The sequence below is a fragment of the Heterocephalus glaber genome, unplaced genomic scaffold, assembly GCF_053883595.1.
Source record: "Heterocephalus glaber isolate CG9 unplaced genomic scaffold, H.glaber_assembly_v1.0 deba00001547, whole genome shotgun sequence".
Lineage (NCBI taxonomy): Eukaryota > Metazoa > Chordata > Mammalia > Rodentia > Bathyergidae > Heterocephalus > Heterocephalus glaber.
The window spans coordinates 12,699,579-12,720,818 of NW_028258340.1; the positions used below are offsets into that span (position 1 = coordinate 12,699,579).

At 33.2% G+C, this 21,240-nt stretch overlaps 1 protein-coding gene across 17 annotated transcripts in view; it reads right to left on the minus strand.

Moving 5' to 3' along the window:
• The window catches only part of Cfap47 (cilia and flagella associated protein 47), a 512,210-nt gene that overhangs the window by 324,850 nt on the left and 166,120 nt on the right, over positions 1–21,240 (minus strand). For all 17 annotated transcript variants that reach the window (XR_015442441.1, XR_015442442.1, XR_015442443.1 and 14 more), the window contains 4 exons: positions 15,821–15,918; positions 15,450–15,566; positions 13,070–13,204; positions 9,245–9,360 (listed from right to left, as the gene is read on the minus strand). Coding sequence is in view for 14 of the 17 variants with exons in the window: in XM_087189881.1 (XP_087046007.1) it covers positions 9,245–9,360; positions 13,070–13,204; positions 15,450–15,566; positions 15,821–15,918 (466 nt within the window). In the remaining 3 variants the exon portion in view is untranslated. The remainder of the gene's footprint in view (positions 1–9,244; positions 9,361–13,069; positions 13,205–15,449; positions 15,567–15,820; positions 15,919–21,240) is intronic.

Sequence of the window (21,240 nt, forward strand, 5' to 3'; positions counted from 1 at the left end):
CTTTGGAGTCTATTGTGGTAATCTAGAGTAAAGATGATTTTTGCATTAAATAAGGGTGAAAGAGAAGGGGAAGAGAAAACACTGCCAATTTTATTTTATTTTTTAAAATTTAAAAATTTTAATGATTACATTCATCGTGGGAAAGTTGGTACATAACACATCCAATTTTAAAGTACAAGCTGGGCATGATGGCACGGTCCTCTAATTCCAGCAGTATAGGAGTCTGAAGCAAAAGGACCGCAAGATTTAGCCCAGCCAAAACAATGTAGAAAGACCTGGTCACAAAATTAAAAATGGGCTTGGAGCTCAGAGCAAAGGCCCTCTGTTCAATCCAGAGAAAGGACAGGAAAGGAGGGTGGAGAAGAGAAAGAGGAAATGGAGAAAGTCAGAAAAGAAGAGAGAAAGGAAGAAAGGAAGGAAAAAAGAAAGAATTTATGAAGTCAATAGAACCTGGTATTGGAATGGAAGTTTATGAAAAGGAAACTGTTCAAGAATTATGACAGAAAGGCCACACCCCCACCCCACCATGAACTACTTCTTGTGCCCTGTGGGAGAGAAGAAAGACCCTGCTTTGCCCCCACCTCACCCCTGCCTTGCCCCCGCTACAGACACTGCCCACCTGGCATGCCCTGTGTGGGAGAGGTGAAGAGTGGCTAAACTACCAAATCCTAGCTTGCTCTGCACTTTGGTTCTCCTCAGCACAGAGTGCTAGAGGTGACAACCACAAGATTGGCCTGATTGAGGATGAGACCAACATCCAGGAGGGGAGTTTCACTCCACAATGTATGTGTTACTCTACTTCATAGAGACTGGTTGAGAGACAGCCTTTGGAGATAGGCTTGGAGAAAGTGACAGCTAGACAGAGATTTCCTGAGTTCCCCTGACAAACTCAAGCTTGGGCCAAGAAGATCACAGGGCCTGTATTCTGTGGTGGGAAGCCAGGGCTGGTGGGCATAACCTTTAGAGGGGTCGGATCAGAAAGAGATGGCATTTAGTCCAGTGGTCTGCTTGAGCATTTACACCATTGCCTACATCCAGCAGAAAGTTCTGGTCTGATTTACTATAGGTCATTATCTGGGTTGCCTAAGTGTCTACACTAAAATCATAGACCTCTTTGCTCTGGTTAAGGGTAGGTCATGAGTGGTTCTTAGAGTATGTTAGTATCTAATTTATATTCGATGCCATTGTTGTCACTGAGTTTACTACAATAGCCAAGGTGAGATAGTCGGTGCTGTCAATTTGTTTTCTCTGTCAATATCTGGATGGCCTCTGTATTATAAACACCACTGTGACTCATTCCTGAAGAACTAGGCACTGGGCTAAAGAAGTTGCAAACCTCAGCACAGAAAACAAAACAAAACAATAACAGAAAAATAGAAACATGAGAAAAAGTAAAGCAATAAAGTGCCTCCTAAAATACTTGCAATTTCCCCAAAGCCAATCCAGGGGGAATAGAGGGGGTGGAGATCATAAACTACACAGCAGAAATGTCTGAAGAGATATCAACAAAGGTAACAAAACAGTTCAATAAGATGTCTGGCAACTTCAAAGAAGATATATCTAAACAGATAATGACCCCAAAGAAATAAATCATCTAGAGAAGTCACTAATTAAAATCCAGTGGAGCTAAAGAAAGACTTGCAAAACACGAACATCCAGCGTAGAAAAGAATGAGAATCCATAAAAAAGTTCCAAACAGAAATCCAGAAGACTAAAAATACAATTGAAAGTATGGGCAGCAGAAGTAGCCAATGTGAAAACAGTGTCAAATCTAGAGGACAGGGCTGTGGTCAATGATCATATAATAATAGATTTAAAAACAACAAGAAAACCTAAAAAAATGGATCCAGCAACTGCTAGATGACTCAGAGAAGACTAACATAAGAGTAACTGGAATAATAAAAAATTAGAAGACACCACCAAGAACATTAAAAAAAAAAACTGCTTACAGAAGAAATAGCAGGAAATTTTCCTGACATGGAAAAAGAATTTAACATACAGACAAGTGAGTCTCATGGGACCCCAAACAACCATGATCAGAAAAAAAAAACACTGTACACCACATAATTAAAACACCAGAAATCCAACCCAAGAACAGAATCTCAAAAGCTGTCAGAGAAAACCAATGTATCATCTGTAGAAGAAAACCCATCAGAATTACAGCAGACTTTTCAGCAAAACTTTTAAAGACAAGGAGAATTTGGAATCAAGTGTTTCAGACCCTAAAAGTAAACAACCTCCAGCTGAGATTGATGGAGAAATAAAATATTTCCATTATAAAGAGAACCTAAAGAAATTGATAAAGACCCATCCAAATCCCCCAAAATTCTCAAGGCCATCCGAGAAAGAGACAATGAAGATAAAAGGTCCAAATAGAATGAATGCATCAAGTAAGGCTAGCAAATAAGTAGAATTCAAAGAAACCAAAATACTAACAGGAAAATAACACAAGGACAGGAATAAGTCAATAACTGTCATATAACTATCAACGAAATTGGATTCAATTTTCCAATCAAAATTCACATTAGCAGAGTAGATCAAGAAACAAAATCCAAGGCATACTGTATACAAAAAATACATTTAACCCCAAAAGAAACTCATAGACAAAAAAATCAAAGGATAGAAAACAATATTCCACACAATAATAACCCCCAAACAAGCAGGAATAGCTATCCTATTTTCACACAAAGTGGAATTTAAGCCAAAGCTATTCAAAACAGGCAAAGAAGACATTACATATTGGTTAACTTGGGAGCCATAGGCAAGTGGACTTCAGCAAGTTCAAGGCCAGCCCGGGGTACAAAGTGAGTTCAAGCCCAGCCTAAACTACATACTGGGACCGCATCTTAAAATAAACAAACAAACAAACTGAAAGCTTCAAGAAGCATCATAAAAACTGTAATAGTGGAAAAAGTGAAGGAAGGAAAGCATTGATGAAACGTTAATTGGAAATGACCCACTAGGTTCATCCAAGTAATTTAATTTTCATAAACCACCTCTTGGAGTAATTTTTTATGAGCTGAATGTTTTTGTTCCCCTCAGAATTCATGTATCAAAAGCTTAATTACCATTGTGATATTAGGAAGAGTAGCTTTTAGGAGGTGATTAGAACATGAAGGAAGAGCCCTTTTAAATGAATTACAACCTTCAGAAAAGATGCCCCAGCAAGCTACCTTGTTAAATTCACCATGTAAGAACACTGTGAGGATATACTGTGTATGAAACAGAACTCAGGGCTGTTCATGGATACTGAATCTGCTGATACTTTTACCTCTGACTTTTCAGCCTCCAGAACTGTTTATAAATAAATGTGGTTTTTTGTCATCCAACTGGTTTATAGTATTTTGTTAAAATTTTCCAAATGGTACCAGGCAGAAAACAGATGCTGAGAAGTAAGGATGTTGTTCAAACAATATCTAAAAGTATAGAGGTGACTTTGAAACTGGATAGTAGGGGCTCTGAAAATTTGGAGGTACATATTAAAAAAGGATAATTTGGATAAAGTCTCATAGGAAGAAAGCTATACAGAAAGGTTTAAATTTTTTAGAGATTACCTGAGAGGATATGGACCGAATGATGGTAGAAACATGGGCAGAGAAGGCCATTTTAACAACTTCTCAGATAAAAATAAGGAACATCTTATTGAACATTGGAGGAAGGGTGATCTTTGCTGACAAAGAAGTGGCTTAATTTTTTGTATCCTATTGTTATGTGAAAGAACTTATGAGTAATGACAGAGGATTTTGAAAAAAGAATTTTCTCAGAAAAAATGTCAAAATATGACAGCTTCTCGTGAATTTTTATAGCAAAGTTCAAGGAGAGAGAAATTATTTAAAAAATTTAATCAAAGAGCAAGCAGAATTCTAAAATTTGGAAAAAATTTCCACCTATCAACATTTAAAGAAATGAGAAAATGTATTTTAAGTGAGAACAACCATGTGGGCAAGCAACTGTAAAATGATTATTATGGAAATAGTGATGTTTTTTCAAATGAGAAGAGGAACAAAAGATGGAGGGAGGGATAAGGGAAAGGAGGGACAGGGGATGAAAAAAAAGAATTGAAAGGAAAAAATGGAAATTGAGCTTTTGCAAATGAAAAGGGGACTAAGAGATGAAAGGAGCAGGAAGCAATAGAGGGGTGGAGAATGAAAAAAAGAATTAAGAGGTGTTATGTACATGTACCAACTCCCCAAGATAAATGTAATCATTATTCCCTACACACATGTACTAATAAAAATAAGGGCCAGAGATTTAACTCAGTGGCACCACGCCTGCCTCGCAAGCACAAGATCCTGAGTTCGATACCTGGTAACCAAAAAAAAAAAAAATAAGTGTGAATGTTTGTGTCCCCTCAAAATTAATGTGTTAAAAATCTAATCACTAGAGGAATGTAATCAGCAAAGTATGAAATACCAACTTCCATTCTCTCCACAATAATCAATAAATACACAGTGATCAAGAAAATGGGATAGCCCAGAGAAGGCTCAAGGGTCCAGTTAAGAATCTGCAGATAGAGCCAAAACCTTAGAATAACTTCACAGAATAACTGCTGGAGAGATAAGTATATCGAAAATGTCCTGAGATAGGTAGGAACAAAGAAGGCAAGGGTAATCAGTATTCGCTACACATTGGGTACCACTGAAGTCCCTAGGGGCCTGCTCCACAGAATACACTGGTACATTTTGTCACTAAGTTGACCATTACTCATCCATGTCATGCGCTCCTGAAAAAAGGAGACATTTTTGTACCCTGACTCCAACCAAAAAGGAGCCACTTTGAGTCAGATAGTTGGGAAATAGGGAGTTGTTAGTCAAAGTACACAAACCTTCAGGTGAAAGTTGAATACGCTGGAAGATCTACTGTTCAGTATGCTGACTACAGTTAACAATAATGTATTTTATATTTGACATTTGCAAAGAAAGTAGATGTATTCTACACTGTCACACACACACAGTAACTATGCGAAGTGACGGATATGCCCATTAGCTTTATTGTAGTAATCGTTTCACAATGAATATTAAAATATACTGTCCAATGTGTATGATGTTTATTTGCAAATTTACTTCAATAAAGTTGGAAAAGGAAAAAATAATCATCAGCATGATGATATTAGCAGATGAGGCTTTTGGGTAACTAGTACCTAAGAGCAGAGTTTTCACGAATAGGATTAGCGTCTTTATAAAAAGAGGATCCAGTAAACTGTCTCAACTTTTCTACTATGCAAGAACACACCAAGAGGGCTCTAAAAACCAGAAAATAGGTATTTACAAGACACAAAATCTGGCTGGGCTTGATCTTAACCTTCTCACTATTAAGAAATGCGGGAAATAACATTCTGTTGTTTATAATCTTCCCAGTCTATAGTATTTTATAGCAGCCCAAACAGACTAAGACACAATTCCATCTAAGGGTACTTAAGGATTGCTTACAACTAAGCAAAGTTCCATAACATTGAATCAGAAGGTATTTATTAAACGTAATACAGACAAACATTCATATACTCACATACACAAACACATACACACATATACACTGTATATGTAGGTGTCAGTTTAAAAAAAGTTTCAACTCTGTATTTATATTTATTTATTTTGAATCTCTACTTCATCATTTAATACCAGGAAAAATTCAGCAACTAATCCTTAACTTAATCCTTTTGGGGCTCATCTTCTTTTGTGATATCTTCATTTGTAACAATAGTGGGGTGTTAGGAAGATTATAAAAATATAGATAAAATGTATGGTATATAGATTTTTATATATAGCAAGTATTAATTAAATTCAATATATAATTTCATGTATAATTAATTTGTTATGAAAATATAATTATACATGTTAGAATGCACATCAATGACTGGAAGAACATGAACTAACAGACTGTGTTCATATGATCCTAGTTGATTCTTTTTTCCTCACATTTTTCTGTAACTCAAATTTTTTACAATATGCAGGTTTACATTTATAATAAAAATGATAAAAGTTAATTTTATTTAACAGGAAAAATATTCTTAAACTAAAATATCAGAAAAGTAGTATGATTATAAAAGAATATCCACATAATGTGAACTTTGAAACAATGGGATAATCTATTAGATTTATGAGTAAAGTAAGGTAGGGGAAATATAATCATTCCTCTTATATTTTACTTCTTGAAAAGTGGAGAACAGACCTCAAGTTTTCACATCTCTGGCAACACATATGGTTCTATGACAATGTCCAAATGAATTTGAATCTGCACAGTTATATACATGTAAAAAAATCTATTTAGATTCTTAGAAAATGGAAAGTTCTTTTCAGAGTTTCATTCTGGTATTGTATTTATAATACAGAAAGCAGTGGATAGAACTGTAGTACGTAATCAAATAACTTATATTTTATATCTATGGCTCATATACATGAAAATAAAAATCATGCGTACACTAAAATACAGCTGTTTATGTTGTCAGAATTGTTTTAACAAAACTAGTGAGGAATCTCAGAAAATAAAAATTTTATCTATGTTAGGCATAGGCAAGAACTTTCTGAATAAAACCCCAATGACACAAAAAAATAATACCATGAATCAACAAATGGGATTATATCAAATTTGAGAGCTTCTGTACAGCAAAGGAAACAATCAACAGAGGGAAATACAATTTATAGAATGGGAAAAAAAGTTCTGTCAGCTGCTCCTCAGACAGAGGACTGACATCTAGAGTATATAATGAACTCAAAAAACTACCCCCAAAAGACCCAATCATAAAATATGGGCAAATGAGATGAACAGGTACTTCTCAAAGGAAGAAGTATACACGGGTGATAAGTACATAAAAAATGTTCAGAAGCTTTGGCCATTAGAGAAATAAAAAGCACTGAGATTCCACCTTACCCCAGGAAAAATTGCTGTATTCAAGAACTCAAAAATACCACAAATGCCAAGGAGGAAAAAGAAACCCTTCTACATTGTTAGTAAGAATGTAAACTAGTACAATCAGAATTCTCAGAAAAATAAAAATAAAAATTCCATTTGACCCAGCTATTTCTCCTCTGGATATCTTCCCAAAAGAGTTGATGGCATCATATTTTAGTGATACATGCATACCCATGTTTATAGCAGCATAATTCACAATAGCTAAATTACAGAAGTGGCTTATATGCCCACTAATGGTTGAATAGATAAGGAAAATGAATCAAGTACTACTCAGCCATAAAGAAGGATAAATTTGAGTCATTTGTAGGAAAATGATGGAATCTTGAGATCATAACTCTATGTGAAATAAAGCAGATGTGGAAAGTCAAATATAACATGTTTTCTCTTATATGAGATACTCAAAATAGCACAATAAAGGAGAAATGATAGGAAACAAAGGTAGACTTTTTGGAGATGGAAAAGGAGATCTGAGGAAGGGAGCAAATGGGATGGCTGGTAGGGGATTAAAATGATCAAGATGCAATATGTATATGTTCCATTTCTCCAAAGCAAACATAATTATTATATACTGTAAACTTATGCTAATAAAGAAAATTCAAAAATATTTTATCTATTGTGAGTCTTTCCTTATATGTTTATATATAGTCATTATATAGCATATATAGTTATATGTATTTAATACATTCAAGTCACTTACGTATAATTATAATGAATATAAAATTCTATGGTTGATATGTTCAATAAAGCAGTATTTTTTTTTTTAGTTCTTTTTTTGGTACATTTTAGGTATACATTTATCACTGGGTGTTTTTACCTGTAAATGATATATCTTGGGTTCTTATTTTTTTTCCCCATTACCTGTGCACCCTTCACCCCCTCCACCCTTCCCTATTTACATAGATTTCATTTCCATTTTTTTTTCTTTTCTCATAGTTTTTCCTTTCCCTCTTTTCCTTTCCCCATCTCCTCCCTTCACTCCTTCGTCTTTGAACCTTTTTTCCTATTTCAAATTATCAATTATTCATTTTAATCATTTTAACCCTTGTTTACACTATGAGTTTCTCACACTAGTGAAACTATTTGGTATTTACACATGTGTCCTATTTATTTCACTTAAGAGTATGGCCTCGATATGCATCCATTTAGCTATAAATGACTCTAGTTTTTCGTTCTTTATGGCTGAGTAGTACTCCATTTTATTAAAAAACCCACATTTTCTTTATCCAGTTAATAGTTGATGGGCACTTGGGCTGCTTCCAAGCTTTAGCTATTACAAACTGTGCTACTATAAACATAGGTGCACATATATCACTGTGGTATGATTCTATTAATTCTTTTGGGAAGATACCCAGCAGGGGAATAGCTGGGTCAAATGGGACCTCTAGTCCTAGTTCTTTGAGGTATCTCTATACTGACTTCCACAGTGGTTGCACCAGTATGCACTCCAACCAGCAATGGAGAAGGGTTTCTTTCTCCCCACAACCCCGCCAGCATTTGTTATTTGTTGATTTCTTGATAGCAGCCATTCTTTCTGGGGTGAGGTGGAATCTCAGTGTTGTTTTCATCTGCATCTCTCAAATGAGCAGTGATGTTGAACATTTTTTCATATATTTGTTTGCTGCTTTTACTTCCTTGTCTGAGAAATGTCTGTTTATTTCAGATGCTCATTTTTGAATTGGGTCTTTGAATTTGGGGGGTCTGATTTTTTTCAATTCTTTATATATTCTAGATAGTAGTCCTTTGTCTGAGGTACAGCTGCTAAAAATTTTTTCCCATATTGTAGGTTGTCTGTTAGCTCTGTTGGTGGTTTCTTTTGCAGTGCAGAAGCTTTTTAAGAAGATGAGATCCCAGCTGTTGATTCTTTCTGCTAGTTCCCGTGCTGCTGAGGTTTTGTTCATGAAGTCTTTTCCTATGCCAATGTCTTCAAGAGTTCTACCTAACTTACCTTCCAGCAAGTTTCGTGTTTCTGTCTTAATATTTAGATCTTTAATCTATTTCGATCTTAGTTTAGTGCATAGTGATAGGTATGGGTCTAGTTTCAATCTTTGGCACGTTGAAATCTAGTTTTTCCAACACCATTTATTAAATAGGCTATCTTTCCTCCAATGATGGTGGTTGGCTCCTTTGTCAAAGATGAGGTGGCTGAGCATGTCTGGAGTTGTCTGCATCTTCTAATCTATTCCACTGATCCTCAGGTCTGTTCCTTTGCCAGTACCATGCTGATTTTATCACAGTAGCTTTGTAGTATAGTTTCAAGTTGGGGATTGTGATACTCCCAGCCATGTCTCTGTTGCTTAGAATAGCAATAAAGCAGTATTTTATGAAAAACACTTACTGTGGAGGAATTGTCACAACATTTCCTTTCTGAGCCAGAGAGAAATCAGCAGCATCTCTTCCAACAATTGTAGCATGATACACTATGTTTTGCAAGCTTGTATTTTTCAGTAGAATCTTTGTTGAAAAGAGTGTAAATAACGTTATTAATTTTGAAACCATATAACTATATAATTGTTACTTTTATCAAAGAGAGTTAGGCATTGTAACCCTGAAAATAGTTAATATATACTATCTGGAAAAAGTCAGATTTTGTATTCTACAATAGTGACTATCTATCTATCTATCAATCTATCTATCTATCTATCTACTATCTACCTACCTGTGTCATTTATGTGAAATAGGAAGGAAAAATGAGATTTCAATGAGGAAATTACAAAATGAAACATCAACTGATCAACACAGATTGGACCAAAATGAGCAATGTGGACTTAATTTTTGTTGCAAAAGTAAATCATTGGAATATTTTAAACACAGAATGTGAATAATCCAGTTTATGAAAAGAATAATTTGGCTGCTCAGTGTATACTCTTATAAAGAGTATAGATTTACAAACATCTCCAATCCAGGCTTGAGATGACGTGGCTTACACTAGAAGCAGTAGTTTAATTAGGCATTGGCTCTACTTTTCTTCATGAACCAGAGATATAGAGGATGTTAGACAATCATTTATTTTACTATTGAACAGAATATGTCTAGAAAAAATGTAAGTATATAAAGATTTTATGTAGAATATAATGAGAACTCAAACCAACAAACAAACATATTAGGAAACCAAAATCAATGACCAAACTCTAGTCATGATACCTTCAGCTCAGTTTCAACTAGGCCCTATATTTGGGCATGTCCTTATAGGCCTAATTTTATCAAGAATAATGCTATGTCAATCTAGCCAAAATCCTCCATCTTCAGTATTTAGTCATCCTTCATAAGGAATCAAATCCTTCCTCTTTCATCATACAACAGGGGATATCTGATGATTTTGTCCTCCTGCAGCAAAAATCCTGTTACAGTGAGTTAGCCAGAATCCTATACCCATAATTTTCCTCTTAGTATGTTTCTATTCACCACCCATCCCCTTCTTTGGCAATGAATTGTTACTTTTCCTTGTTATATTCAGACTTGAGCTCAATCTCTCTCTTCCAAAATTGCATTGTAGTAGTCACTGTATCTAAACAGACAGTCTGCCTTACCATTTTAAAAAGAGTCAAAAGTAGTTTTTCTGTAACAAGATTCAGGGATGTCATTGTGGAAAGCACTGACCTAGAAGGAGGGGATTTGGCAAAAGACTGACTGGCCAAATTACAGCGAAGAAAAGGTGTCTGCAACATAAGAAATCCAGGACCTATAGTCACAGATATTTGAACTGTGAAAAAGTGGTAGTATGTATGGTTATAATGAATAACACAGAATGTTGCAAAGATTTGTTGAAAGATTAAACCAGCTACTTTCTCAGTTCAGTGAGAAATTTGGTAACTACTGGAACAACTGTGTTGTGACTGTAGAATTTTTCTTTGTTGTGGCTCAAGGAGTTAGGAAATTCATACGGCTCAACAACTTAGAGATATCATTATATATGATATCATTATATATATCATTATATATTATATCATTATATATCATTACATATATTTATATATGTATGTATGAATTTATTTGTTTACAGGGGATATAACTTGGACCTTTACAGTGAGCTATATCCTAGCTTTCTTTTTTTCCTTTTATTTGAGACAGTTTGCTAAGTTGCCTGGGCTAGGCTTGAATTTGCAATCCTCTTGCCTTATCCTTTCACAGTGCTGAGATTACAGGTAAGCACTATCATACTTGGCTTATGCTTTTTAGGATATTTAAGTATTCATCAACAGATAAAATTATTTTAAGTCCTAGAAAGCTATTCTTTTCTTTTTGGAGGAAAATTTGGAAAATCATACTAAATTCACTGTGTATTGCTACTAGTTTATAGTCCTGGAATTTCCATTGCCAGCCTAAATGTGTTAAGGAAACAACTCATTCTCATTTTGTCATGTCAGATACATAGCACAAAGGTATTTGGTTTCATCTGTAGTCAGATGGCCCCACTCAACTTTAAGTAAATTTTATTTCAAAAAGGAAAAGAAAACAGCCCCAATGTTTTCAAAAATTCTTAAAAGACACTGCACTACATTTTTTCAATGATCACTGCATTTTTTTTACTAGTTTCAGCATTCTGTTTTTATTACTGACAAGTAGAATTTTTTTCAAATCTACAAGCAATTTCTGAAGATTCTTCTATATTATAGAGTGTTGACAGGGTTGGAAAGATTGACATTCTATGATTTAGGCACTGTCATTTATGTGTTGATTCATAGAGACAAAATACATCAGAGATTCTTAGCAATTTCCAAGTTACTGTTTTTCTCCAATAAAAGACAAAATCAAAACTTCTAATTTGTTTTATAATTTTAAAAAGTGCAATTATTACTCAATTTTTATATCTTCAAAAACTTATATTTGTGAAAATAAATATTTCATCTTTATATACAATCTGAAAATATGAAGATTATTTCTAGTAAAAAGATAAATGAGGGCATAAATCATCTTATTAATTAGATATGCTTTAATATAATAATGTTTATTTATAAACATTAACTAATGTTAATATTAATTTTTTCATATTTTATTATAAAACATTTTTATTCATTAATTTTATTCGGACATTTCAGGTATACATTATGTTGACATTCATTATTAGGAGTTTGTACCTTTACATATTTCTTGGTTCTTATTTTTTTTCCCATTCCCCTGCCCTCCGTGAAAAAAGGTATCATGCATGCCACCTACAAACTCCACCACTAAGCAGCAATATCCTCAGCCCAATATTAATTATTTTCAAAAAATGAAAACACAGAAAAAATGAAAACACATTTTGTATGAATGTAAAAATGATATGAAGAAATGCAAAGAGAATTAGTAATTTTTAAAATAGTCAAATGTAATAAATTGCTGCTTAATCAAAACTCTTAACCTCCTGAAAGCTTAAGCAAAGTACTTCCAATTATTTTAAATTTTATTTTGAAGCCCAAGTCCTCTCCAATATAATTAAAGTTTCAGAGCTAGTTAGTACTAAAAGTCCTTGAATATTATTGCTGTCAGAGATTACCATGGTAAATACTGTTGAGGAAAATCTCCAGTTATACCTCTCTTTTTTTTCTAACAAAAACTGAAAAAAATAAAAGTAAAACAAAGAGGTCATATCTTATTTTATTAAAACAAAAACTTAGAAGAGGAAGCTTATCTTCCCCTAAATTGAGGCATCTACACTTTAAGAGCCCAAATTTTTCCACTTTTAACTAAATCCTTACCAACCAACATTCAAATTATCATGAGGTCACACAGTTATTTTTTAAAACACATAATTCTAAAGATCACCAAGACATATATTTTAAAGGGCAAACATGGACAAGTTTTGTACCAAAAATATATAATTTTCTTCTTTTTCAATGAAATATGGAGAGGAGAATATAAAACAGGATAAGGGAAAGAAAATACAAATTTTATCAAAGTGGTAAACTAACTTGTATGCAGAATAAATTATTCTTTACAAAACAGGAATGAGAAAGATTGAGTCATCATTTTTTTGCAGGTAGTGATTATTATTAAGAAAAATTATCCCTTTCACTACTCTAGACCATTTGCTTAGAAAGAGTAATAATTGGCATGGCCTATTCAATTCAAACAATATCATACTCCATAGGCATTTTTTCTTAACTTTAGGTTGGATAAGAAATATCTAAAATACCCTTTAAGTATTTAGCCATATGTATTTTGGCCCCAAATATACCCTTACCTGTCTTAGCACAGAGTCATACAGAGTACAATAAAATGGCACCACCTTCTTGGGGAGGAATGTAGGGAGCCTTTCATACATGTAGGTGCACAGCATGAGCATTAGGATTGGATTTGGATCACAGATATCAATGGCCTAGTTCACAGAAGAAAAATATAAACGAGAGGATATACAGATAAAATATATAAAGAGAAAGAAAGCATAATATGTGAATTACTGAATTATCTTAAAATATTAAAAAATTTTCCTATGTGCAATGATATTGAAATAGATACAGGAAACAAAATATTATCCAAATCATATGAACTTGATCTATGTGTTAAAAGATGAATTAGGCACATTCTAATCAGAAAAAAAAATTGACCTCAGCCTCAAAATCCATAAAAACAGGTCAGAACTCAAAAAATAATACACCTTAGAAATAATAATTGAAGTGACTTTAGATGCCTTCCTTGATTTAAAGTACCATATAGTGCAGTAAAAGAAAAATGACATGTAGACAAACTACTGAAGTAAAATATGGGAAGAGATTCTCAAGGTAAACCCCAATGGGAGGTTATCATTTTCACTTCCCATTGAAGGAATATGAGTAGATTATTTGTATGTGGTGGTCTATACCTATAATCCTAGCACTCTAGGGAGTTGAGGCAGGAGGATCATGAGTTCATGCCCAGCCTGGGCAACCTAGTGATTTAGTGAGAACTTGATTCAAAATTTAAAAAAAAATTAAAAATGGCTAGGGAAGTAGCAATGGTCCTGGGATAAATACCAGTACTCAAAATAATTGATACAAGTAGAGAAAGTATTTACTATTCTCTTTCACCAAATGAAATTGTATTCTTATTAGTTTGCTTTTCTTGTCTCTAGTTCCTCTCCTCTCATTCCATCCTGACCATTGTTGTAAGAGTAAAAGCCTTTTGTCTCATAATACCCACATGGTAAACTCCTGACTTTTTATGCTGGTATATAATATATGCTGTTTTTGTCTCTTTCCTGTCACTGGGGAAAAAAATACCTGGCATCCAGAATTTAAAAGAGGAGTGGCTAATTTTGGCTCACGGTTTCAGAGCATTTAGTTAGTGGTTGGCTGGCTCCAAGGCAAGGCAGTGGAAGCTCTTCAATACACAACATCCAAGAAGCAGAGAAACAGAATATACTCTCCCAGGTCATCCCCCCAGTGACCCACCTCTTCTGACCAGGCCAGCCTCCCTAATAGCACATTCACCTATGAACTCATCAGTGGATGAATCCACTAATGAATACAGTGCCTCCATGATACAGTCACCTCCCAAAAGCCCCACCTCTGAACACATGAGACTTCTGGGGGACAATTTAGATCTAAACCGTAGCATATGCCTATGTTTAAGTTACTAATATCAAACTTCAACTAGGGAAAACTGATTTCCTATTTTGTTTTTGGAGTGCTGGGGATTGAAATTCAGAGCCTTCAGCATGCTAGAAAACCACTCTACCACTGAGTTATATCCTCAGCTCTGGAGACCCCACTGCCCACAATATCTTTAATGTATGATATTTCCCCATACTCCCAGTCTGTTCATGCCATTATCTTTGAGCAAACAACTTCTTTTCTCACCATTACCAGTTCAAATCCAATCCACCATCTAAGATCCCAAATAAGTCTTCCTTCCTCCACAACTCTGGATAGAGTACATCACATTGATCTCTACCTCCATCTGAATTCTGGATTCTATTTTTTGTATGTATCCCTATTGACGCTTTATTAAATGAGTAGAACTTTATCTTTTAATAGGTATACATTTTGATAATGCAATGAATTTATGTATTTTTCAAAGTGAGGAATCATTTATTATATCATTTCATTACTCCTAACAAAGAGCTCCTACAAAAGTAAGCACATATTTCAAATATTTATTTTACTTTTTGATAATAAATTAGAAGATAAATCAATATCAATATTCCATAATTCTCCTTTGAATTCATTCTTAGACTATGAGTAATTTAATTATGCACTCAACCTTCATTCTTGTGGTTTCAGAAACTCAAACTAAAATTCCATGGGCCGGGGATTTAGCTCAGTGGTTCCACTGCCTGCCTCGCAAGTGCAAGGTCCCAAATTTGATCCCCGGTACCAAAAACAACAACAACAACAACAATAAAATTCCTTTTTATTATGCAAAATTGCATGTACGCAATTATTATAATGTGATTATTATATTATACATGCCATCAAATAATTACATATTATTATTTTAATATCCAATATATTTGAGTCATGTTTCAATTTCCATACTTTATTCCATGAGAAGTCTATTTCAATTCAGAATTAAAATTTATGAACAAATAATATTATAAAGAAACTCATTAAATGTGTATAGTTTTATGATATTAAGGAACCTACCTGTATGCCCATGTCAAGACCAATTTCATAAAAACTATTTATAATAATCAAGCAGTTGTGCAGATATTGTTCAGGACGTTTTGGTTGTGTATACATATTTACAAAATGAGACTCAATCTAGGAAAGAAAAACCACTTTCATTAATGGAATAATTATTGCTATACTTAAAGTGTTCTCTGTAGTTGAGTAAAAAATTACTTAAATATTAACTTTGCAAGTAGTAGATTATTGCATTCCAAATATAAGAATAAACAAAAAGGCAATGCTAGTAGTTTGCATACATGTCTTTAAAATTAAGACATTTAAAATAATCAGTTTACAGAAAAAATATTTCAAAGTTAAACCACTAAATTCTCTCAAGTGGTTCTTACCAAAAATGGGCAATAGGTTGCTAACTGCGTTGCAAAAACAAGGCCATCTAAAAGGTCTTTGTCAAAATTTACTATCCATCTCTCAGAGGGAATAGCACCTATTTGAAAAAAGAGAAATATATAAACATAGCAATATTTTTACTTTGTTAAAAGATATCTTATGGACATTTGAGTAATAATGAAAGAAAAATTTACTTTGGCTTAGAAAACAATAAGTACATTAAATTGGAAAGAAAAATAAATGTTAATCTTTATAAATGTAGTATTATGAGATATATCTCTAAGGCTTAAAAACTTGAAAGTGATTTATTTCTACATGAACCTCTTTGAAAAACATGCTGTCATGTACTAATGAAAGATAAATGGAGTTATTTCAGAATTACTCATTCTTTTGAATACCCTGAAGTTCAACTCTTTCATCAATGATCATCAACATGCATGAGTAAGGAGGCTCAAAACCATAGTAACACTAGAATTTCTGCCAGTTTCTTTAATTGTTGCAGAAATTCCTCCACATATAGGAAATGAGGAACAGGATAGAAATTTATGGATTAAAGAAATAAGAATTGACCTATAAAAGACAGTAGAATGCATGGGGTTGAAGAGGTAGTTTAATGGTAGAATAGTTGCCTAATATGCATGAAGCCCTGGATCTATCCTTAGCAACACACACAAACACACACACACACACACACACACACACGAAGGAGGAATTATGTATTCTCAAGTACAGAAATAATTACTGCACTGACACAGGACAAAAAGTGGAAAAATCTGAATATTAATTAAATATCTGAGAAATTACCCTGGGGTAGGTGTAAGGGTGAAAATAATCGCTATGTTGAATATGATATTTTCTTTTTCATAGTACCCCAAAGGGCCTAGATTCTTCATGGATTGAAATAATTTTCTTTTCTGAAATAAGGGGTAAATGTTGATCCTCATAAATACCCTAAAATCCTTGACTCCTATTTTCTATGAAGAAAAACTGACAGGATATGTTCATGATATGTGTACCAACTTCACAAAAGAGGACTGGTTTACATGTTGGAGAGGAAGATTTTGTTTTCTCTTGAACAACAGATGTTCTGAAAGTTTTTAGTACTTTTTTTATCTGAGATGCTTTAATATTAAATATCTCGATAGAATTTCTGTAGCATATCATTTCACAAAATTGTTCTAGCACGCCAAGATTGCAAAGAATTTTCAACTAAAACAGAGCAAGAAACATTTCACATAACATTTTTCAAAGTATTTTTTGTTCTAGTAATTTATAAATAATTCTATTTTTGATATAGGATGAAATCCTCTCAAAGTAATGATTTAAATGTACATTGCTATTTGACTGAATAATGATATCCTAAATGTACTTCTTTTTCTTTCCCAGATTTGAGATATATTTGACAAATAAAAAATTGTGTATATTTAAGGTGTAGTTTCGATACAAGTATACCTTGCACAAGATTCCCACAATAAAGCTAATTACCATATCCATCAGTTCAGTTACCATTGTGTGTGTGTGTGTGTATATATGTGTGGTGAGAACACTTAATATATACTCTTAGCAAATCTAAATGCGCTTCTTTTAATTTGCCACCTGACTTTCAATAAAATCAAACAATTTCACTTCTGCAACTAGTATTTATATTTTAATAACTGAAAGCACTGATATATTTTGACATTAAAAGGCAATTTGTTAGCTGCAATTTGTTAGGCCTGCAGTGGATATAAATAGTATCCACCTCATCTTCCATAGACATTAGAGAAATGTTAGGCATTTTCTTGAAGAAGTTTAACCTTTGGCATCTGTTTTTTTCTTAACTTTTTATTTTTATTTTCAGGCTCCCAAGTCCCCAAAGGTATGGAGTGCAGTCCAAATTTGGTACTGTGTATAGGAATCTGGGTTACTGTCCCTTGTTCTGCACTATGAAGCATACATTCTCCAGCCTCTACCAATACTTGGCCTCTACCAATTCAGTGACCACCCAAACACAACTCTTCTTATTGATGACTGGTTGTAACTGCTCTATGTAGAACATTGCTATCATATTTCTTCTTGTAACATTTTTTCTTCATTGTATTTTGGGTCACTCTGTTGCCCTGCTATCCCAGCTTTCTGGATAGTTTAAGAAAAATAGGGTTTTCTAATTGTCTGGCTTTTGCTACTGTTGCAAGGGTAGGAGCAAAATTATTCTCTACTTCCCAGAGAAGAAACCAGTGGCATCTATTTTTTGTTTAACCCATCATAACTTTGAAACTGCTTTGACATTATTTGTCAAATACCACTAGTCATGGGCTGTTCCTCCTCAAACACAGCTCTGTATAAGAACAGGATGGCAGTGGTCTTCCAGGGCAATGTTGAGAAGAGGTAAAAACAAAACTTTAAAGCTCTTCTCTAATCTCTCATCCCATGCTTGTATTTTGTCTTATATCCAAGGCTGCTGTCAAGCCCTCACTACAGTTTACTACGGCCTCAGGTGTGTAAAAGATTTTTCTGGTTTTCTGATAGCTCTTTTGACATAGGCTATTCTTTCTTGTATAGTCCCTGTAAGGTTTTGCTACCCAGCATCAAATGGAAGCTTGTTGAAAGTGTAGAATTCCAATATTTATGAAATATAAAACAGCTTAACAAAGTCTCTAGAAATGTCAGTCTAGGCCTATTTATTGAAAGAAAACCAACAGTCTAATCTAGTCATCATTTGTCAGGAACCAAAGAATCCAAATGATTTTGATACATTTTCTTTCAGTATACTATCAAGAATTGAAGAGCCTTCACACTGAGCTACATTTCCAACTCTTTTTAATTTTTTATTTTGAGACAGGGTCTCACTAAGTCACAAAATTGCCCAGGCTGGGGACAAATTTGCAATCCTCTTGACTCAGTCTCCCAGAGTGTTGAGGTTACAGGGGTGCACTAACATAGCTAGACTGACACAGTTTAAAAAAATTTAACTTAGAAGTTATGTTTTTACCCATTTAAAAATTTTATAACATCAAATATACAGACATATTACAATAATAAAATGCTGGTCCTAGGTAGAATTATGAATTAGAGATATAGCTGTTGAACATAATCAAAGTGAAAGAATATGCAGATTCACTTATTTTTAAGATCATAATTGCTAAATCAATTCTATTTTAAGTGATTATAACAGTATATTTTATGAGCATTCTATTAAAAATAGTTCACATAACATAAATTTCACCCAATTGTTCAATTCATTGCTTTGTATTATATTTAGAGTTGTATAATATCTATATTTAGAATATTTTTATATTTTAATTGACAGTAATTGTTGACGTATGTATGGGTTACAGTGCGATATTGCAACACATGAATACAATGTATGATAACTGAATCAGATATAGCCATCAACTCAAACATTTATCATTTCTTTGCACTGGAAACATTAAAAATCTTCACTTCTAGCTATTTTGAAATATATAGTAAATTATTGTTGGCTATAATCACTCTATGCTAACAACACATAAAGAAATACATTACTTATTCATAGTTACTTCCCTTTTCTCTCTTCTGGGTGGGTGGATCTGCTTCATATCACTATGGATTTGCTTATTTTGGACATGTCACAAAAATGGAATCATAAAGTTGGAAACTGTGAAACATGTCTATAATTTCAAGTATTTGGAAGGAGAAAAGAGAAGGGTCTCAAATTTGAGGTCAGTCTGGGCAGTATAGAGACCACGTTCCAAGAAACAAAGAGTCATAAAACATGTGATATCTTCTTTTATGGTGTCTTTCATGTTTAGCATGTTTTCAAGGTTCATCAGTGTTGTAGCATCTATCAGTAGCACATTCTTCCTTACAGCTAAATAATATTCAACTATATATTTCACTCTCTTTCACTCTCATGCACTATATATAGATTCATACATACATACACATATATATTCACATGTGTACATGCAAAGAATATGCATATATTTAGTTATATAGCAGCATTATTCCTAATAAGCAAAAAATAGAAACAACTTAGGTCCATAAAATGATGAAAGGATGAAAAAATGTCATGTCATATATATATAAACATTCAGTGTCACTCTTATAGAATCTCTTTCAAAGTCCACAAAATAGGCAGTGTTCTCCAAATATTTGAGGTTTGCCTAAACTTTGTAAAAAATGTTAACATGCAAACAAAAATATACTAATTATAACTTAGGTTAAGCAAAGAAAAAAAATTAAAGTATCAGTAAGGTATCAGCAAGGTATAAATGTTGTTTATCATGGAAATTCAGTTAACAAAGTTAATTCATATTTAAAAATCATTTTTACTTTAACAAATTAAGATACATACATATTTAATCTCATTCATTATGAAATTCCTAAAAAAAATAACATTCGTAGCATAATGAAAATAAGTTGCAAAATAATCCCAAATGTTCAATGTACTCTTTGTGTATGAAAAATCAAATGTAAAATAAGATCATATATATTAATAGAAAGTTAGAAAATGTTTCTTAATATCTCAGTTTCAACAAGTATCTTTGACTTATAAAAGTATGCTAAATTATGGCACAGTTACAAAGAAAATAATATAGAACAGATTTCAAACTTCTCAGTATCACATACACTTTGGTAAAATAAAAAAAAGTTTAGAGCCAATCAAAGCAATTCATGTAAAGAAGAGGAAGAATCAGGCTGATCTAAGATTTCACAGCTATTTAACAGATGTAAGACAGTGGAGCACTGTTCTGTGTTCAGAAAAAAATAAAGAATAATAATCAAACTTTATAATTGCTTAAGATATCATTCACATATAAGTAAAGCTAAAATATTTAAAAAGAGACTAAAGATCCTTGATGTGATAGTTCCAAACACAAAATAATTTTGAAATTCAGCCACTTAATAATTGAATAAAAAGTAAAAATTTCAGGTAGCATACATGATTGAATATTGACAATAGAATATAAATATAAATGTTGAAAATGTAAGTATAATAAACAGGAGAAATGATGACACTGAAGAAGTTGAGAGGAAATGAGAATAGTTTATCTCACCTGTGAAAGCTTTGAGTATCAATACAGCATAAGATCAAAACATGTAAAAACAATTAAAAATGTCAGAATTCATGCTGTTCATAATTTTTTCTTTCAAATCAAAGACATATCTCAGGAAATAGTTTTTCTTGTAGTACAAATATTTATCTTACACAATGTCTCTATATTTTCTACTTCTAAATTTGTACATATTAGCATTTCTAAACTTTACTGATCATCAAGATCACCTTTAAAAATTCTGAATGCTTCACATGTACAGGAAAAACCCCAAAGATTCTTTTCTAATTGACCGGGGGTATGGAAGTCATATGTGTGTTTTTATTCCCAAGGTGCCTGAAATGAGACTTAAAAATCACCGACATGGAAGAAAAAAAATGAGACAGCTACCAGGAAAGAATATG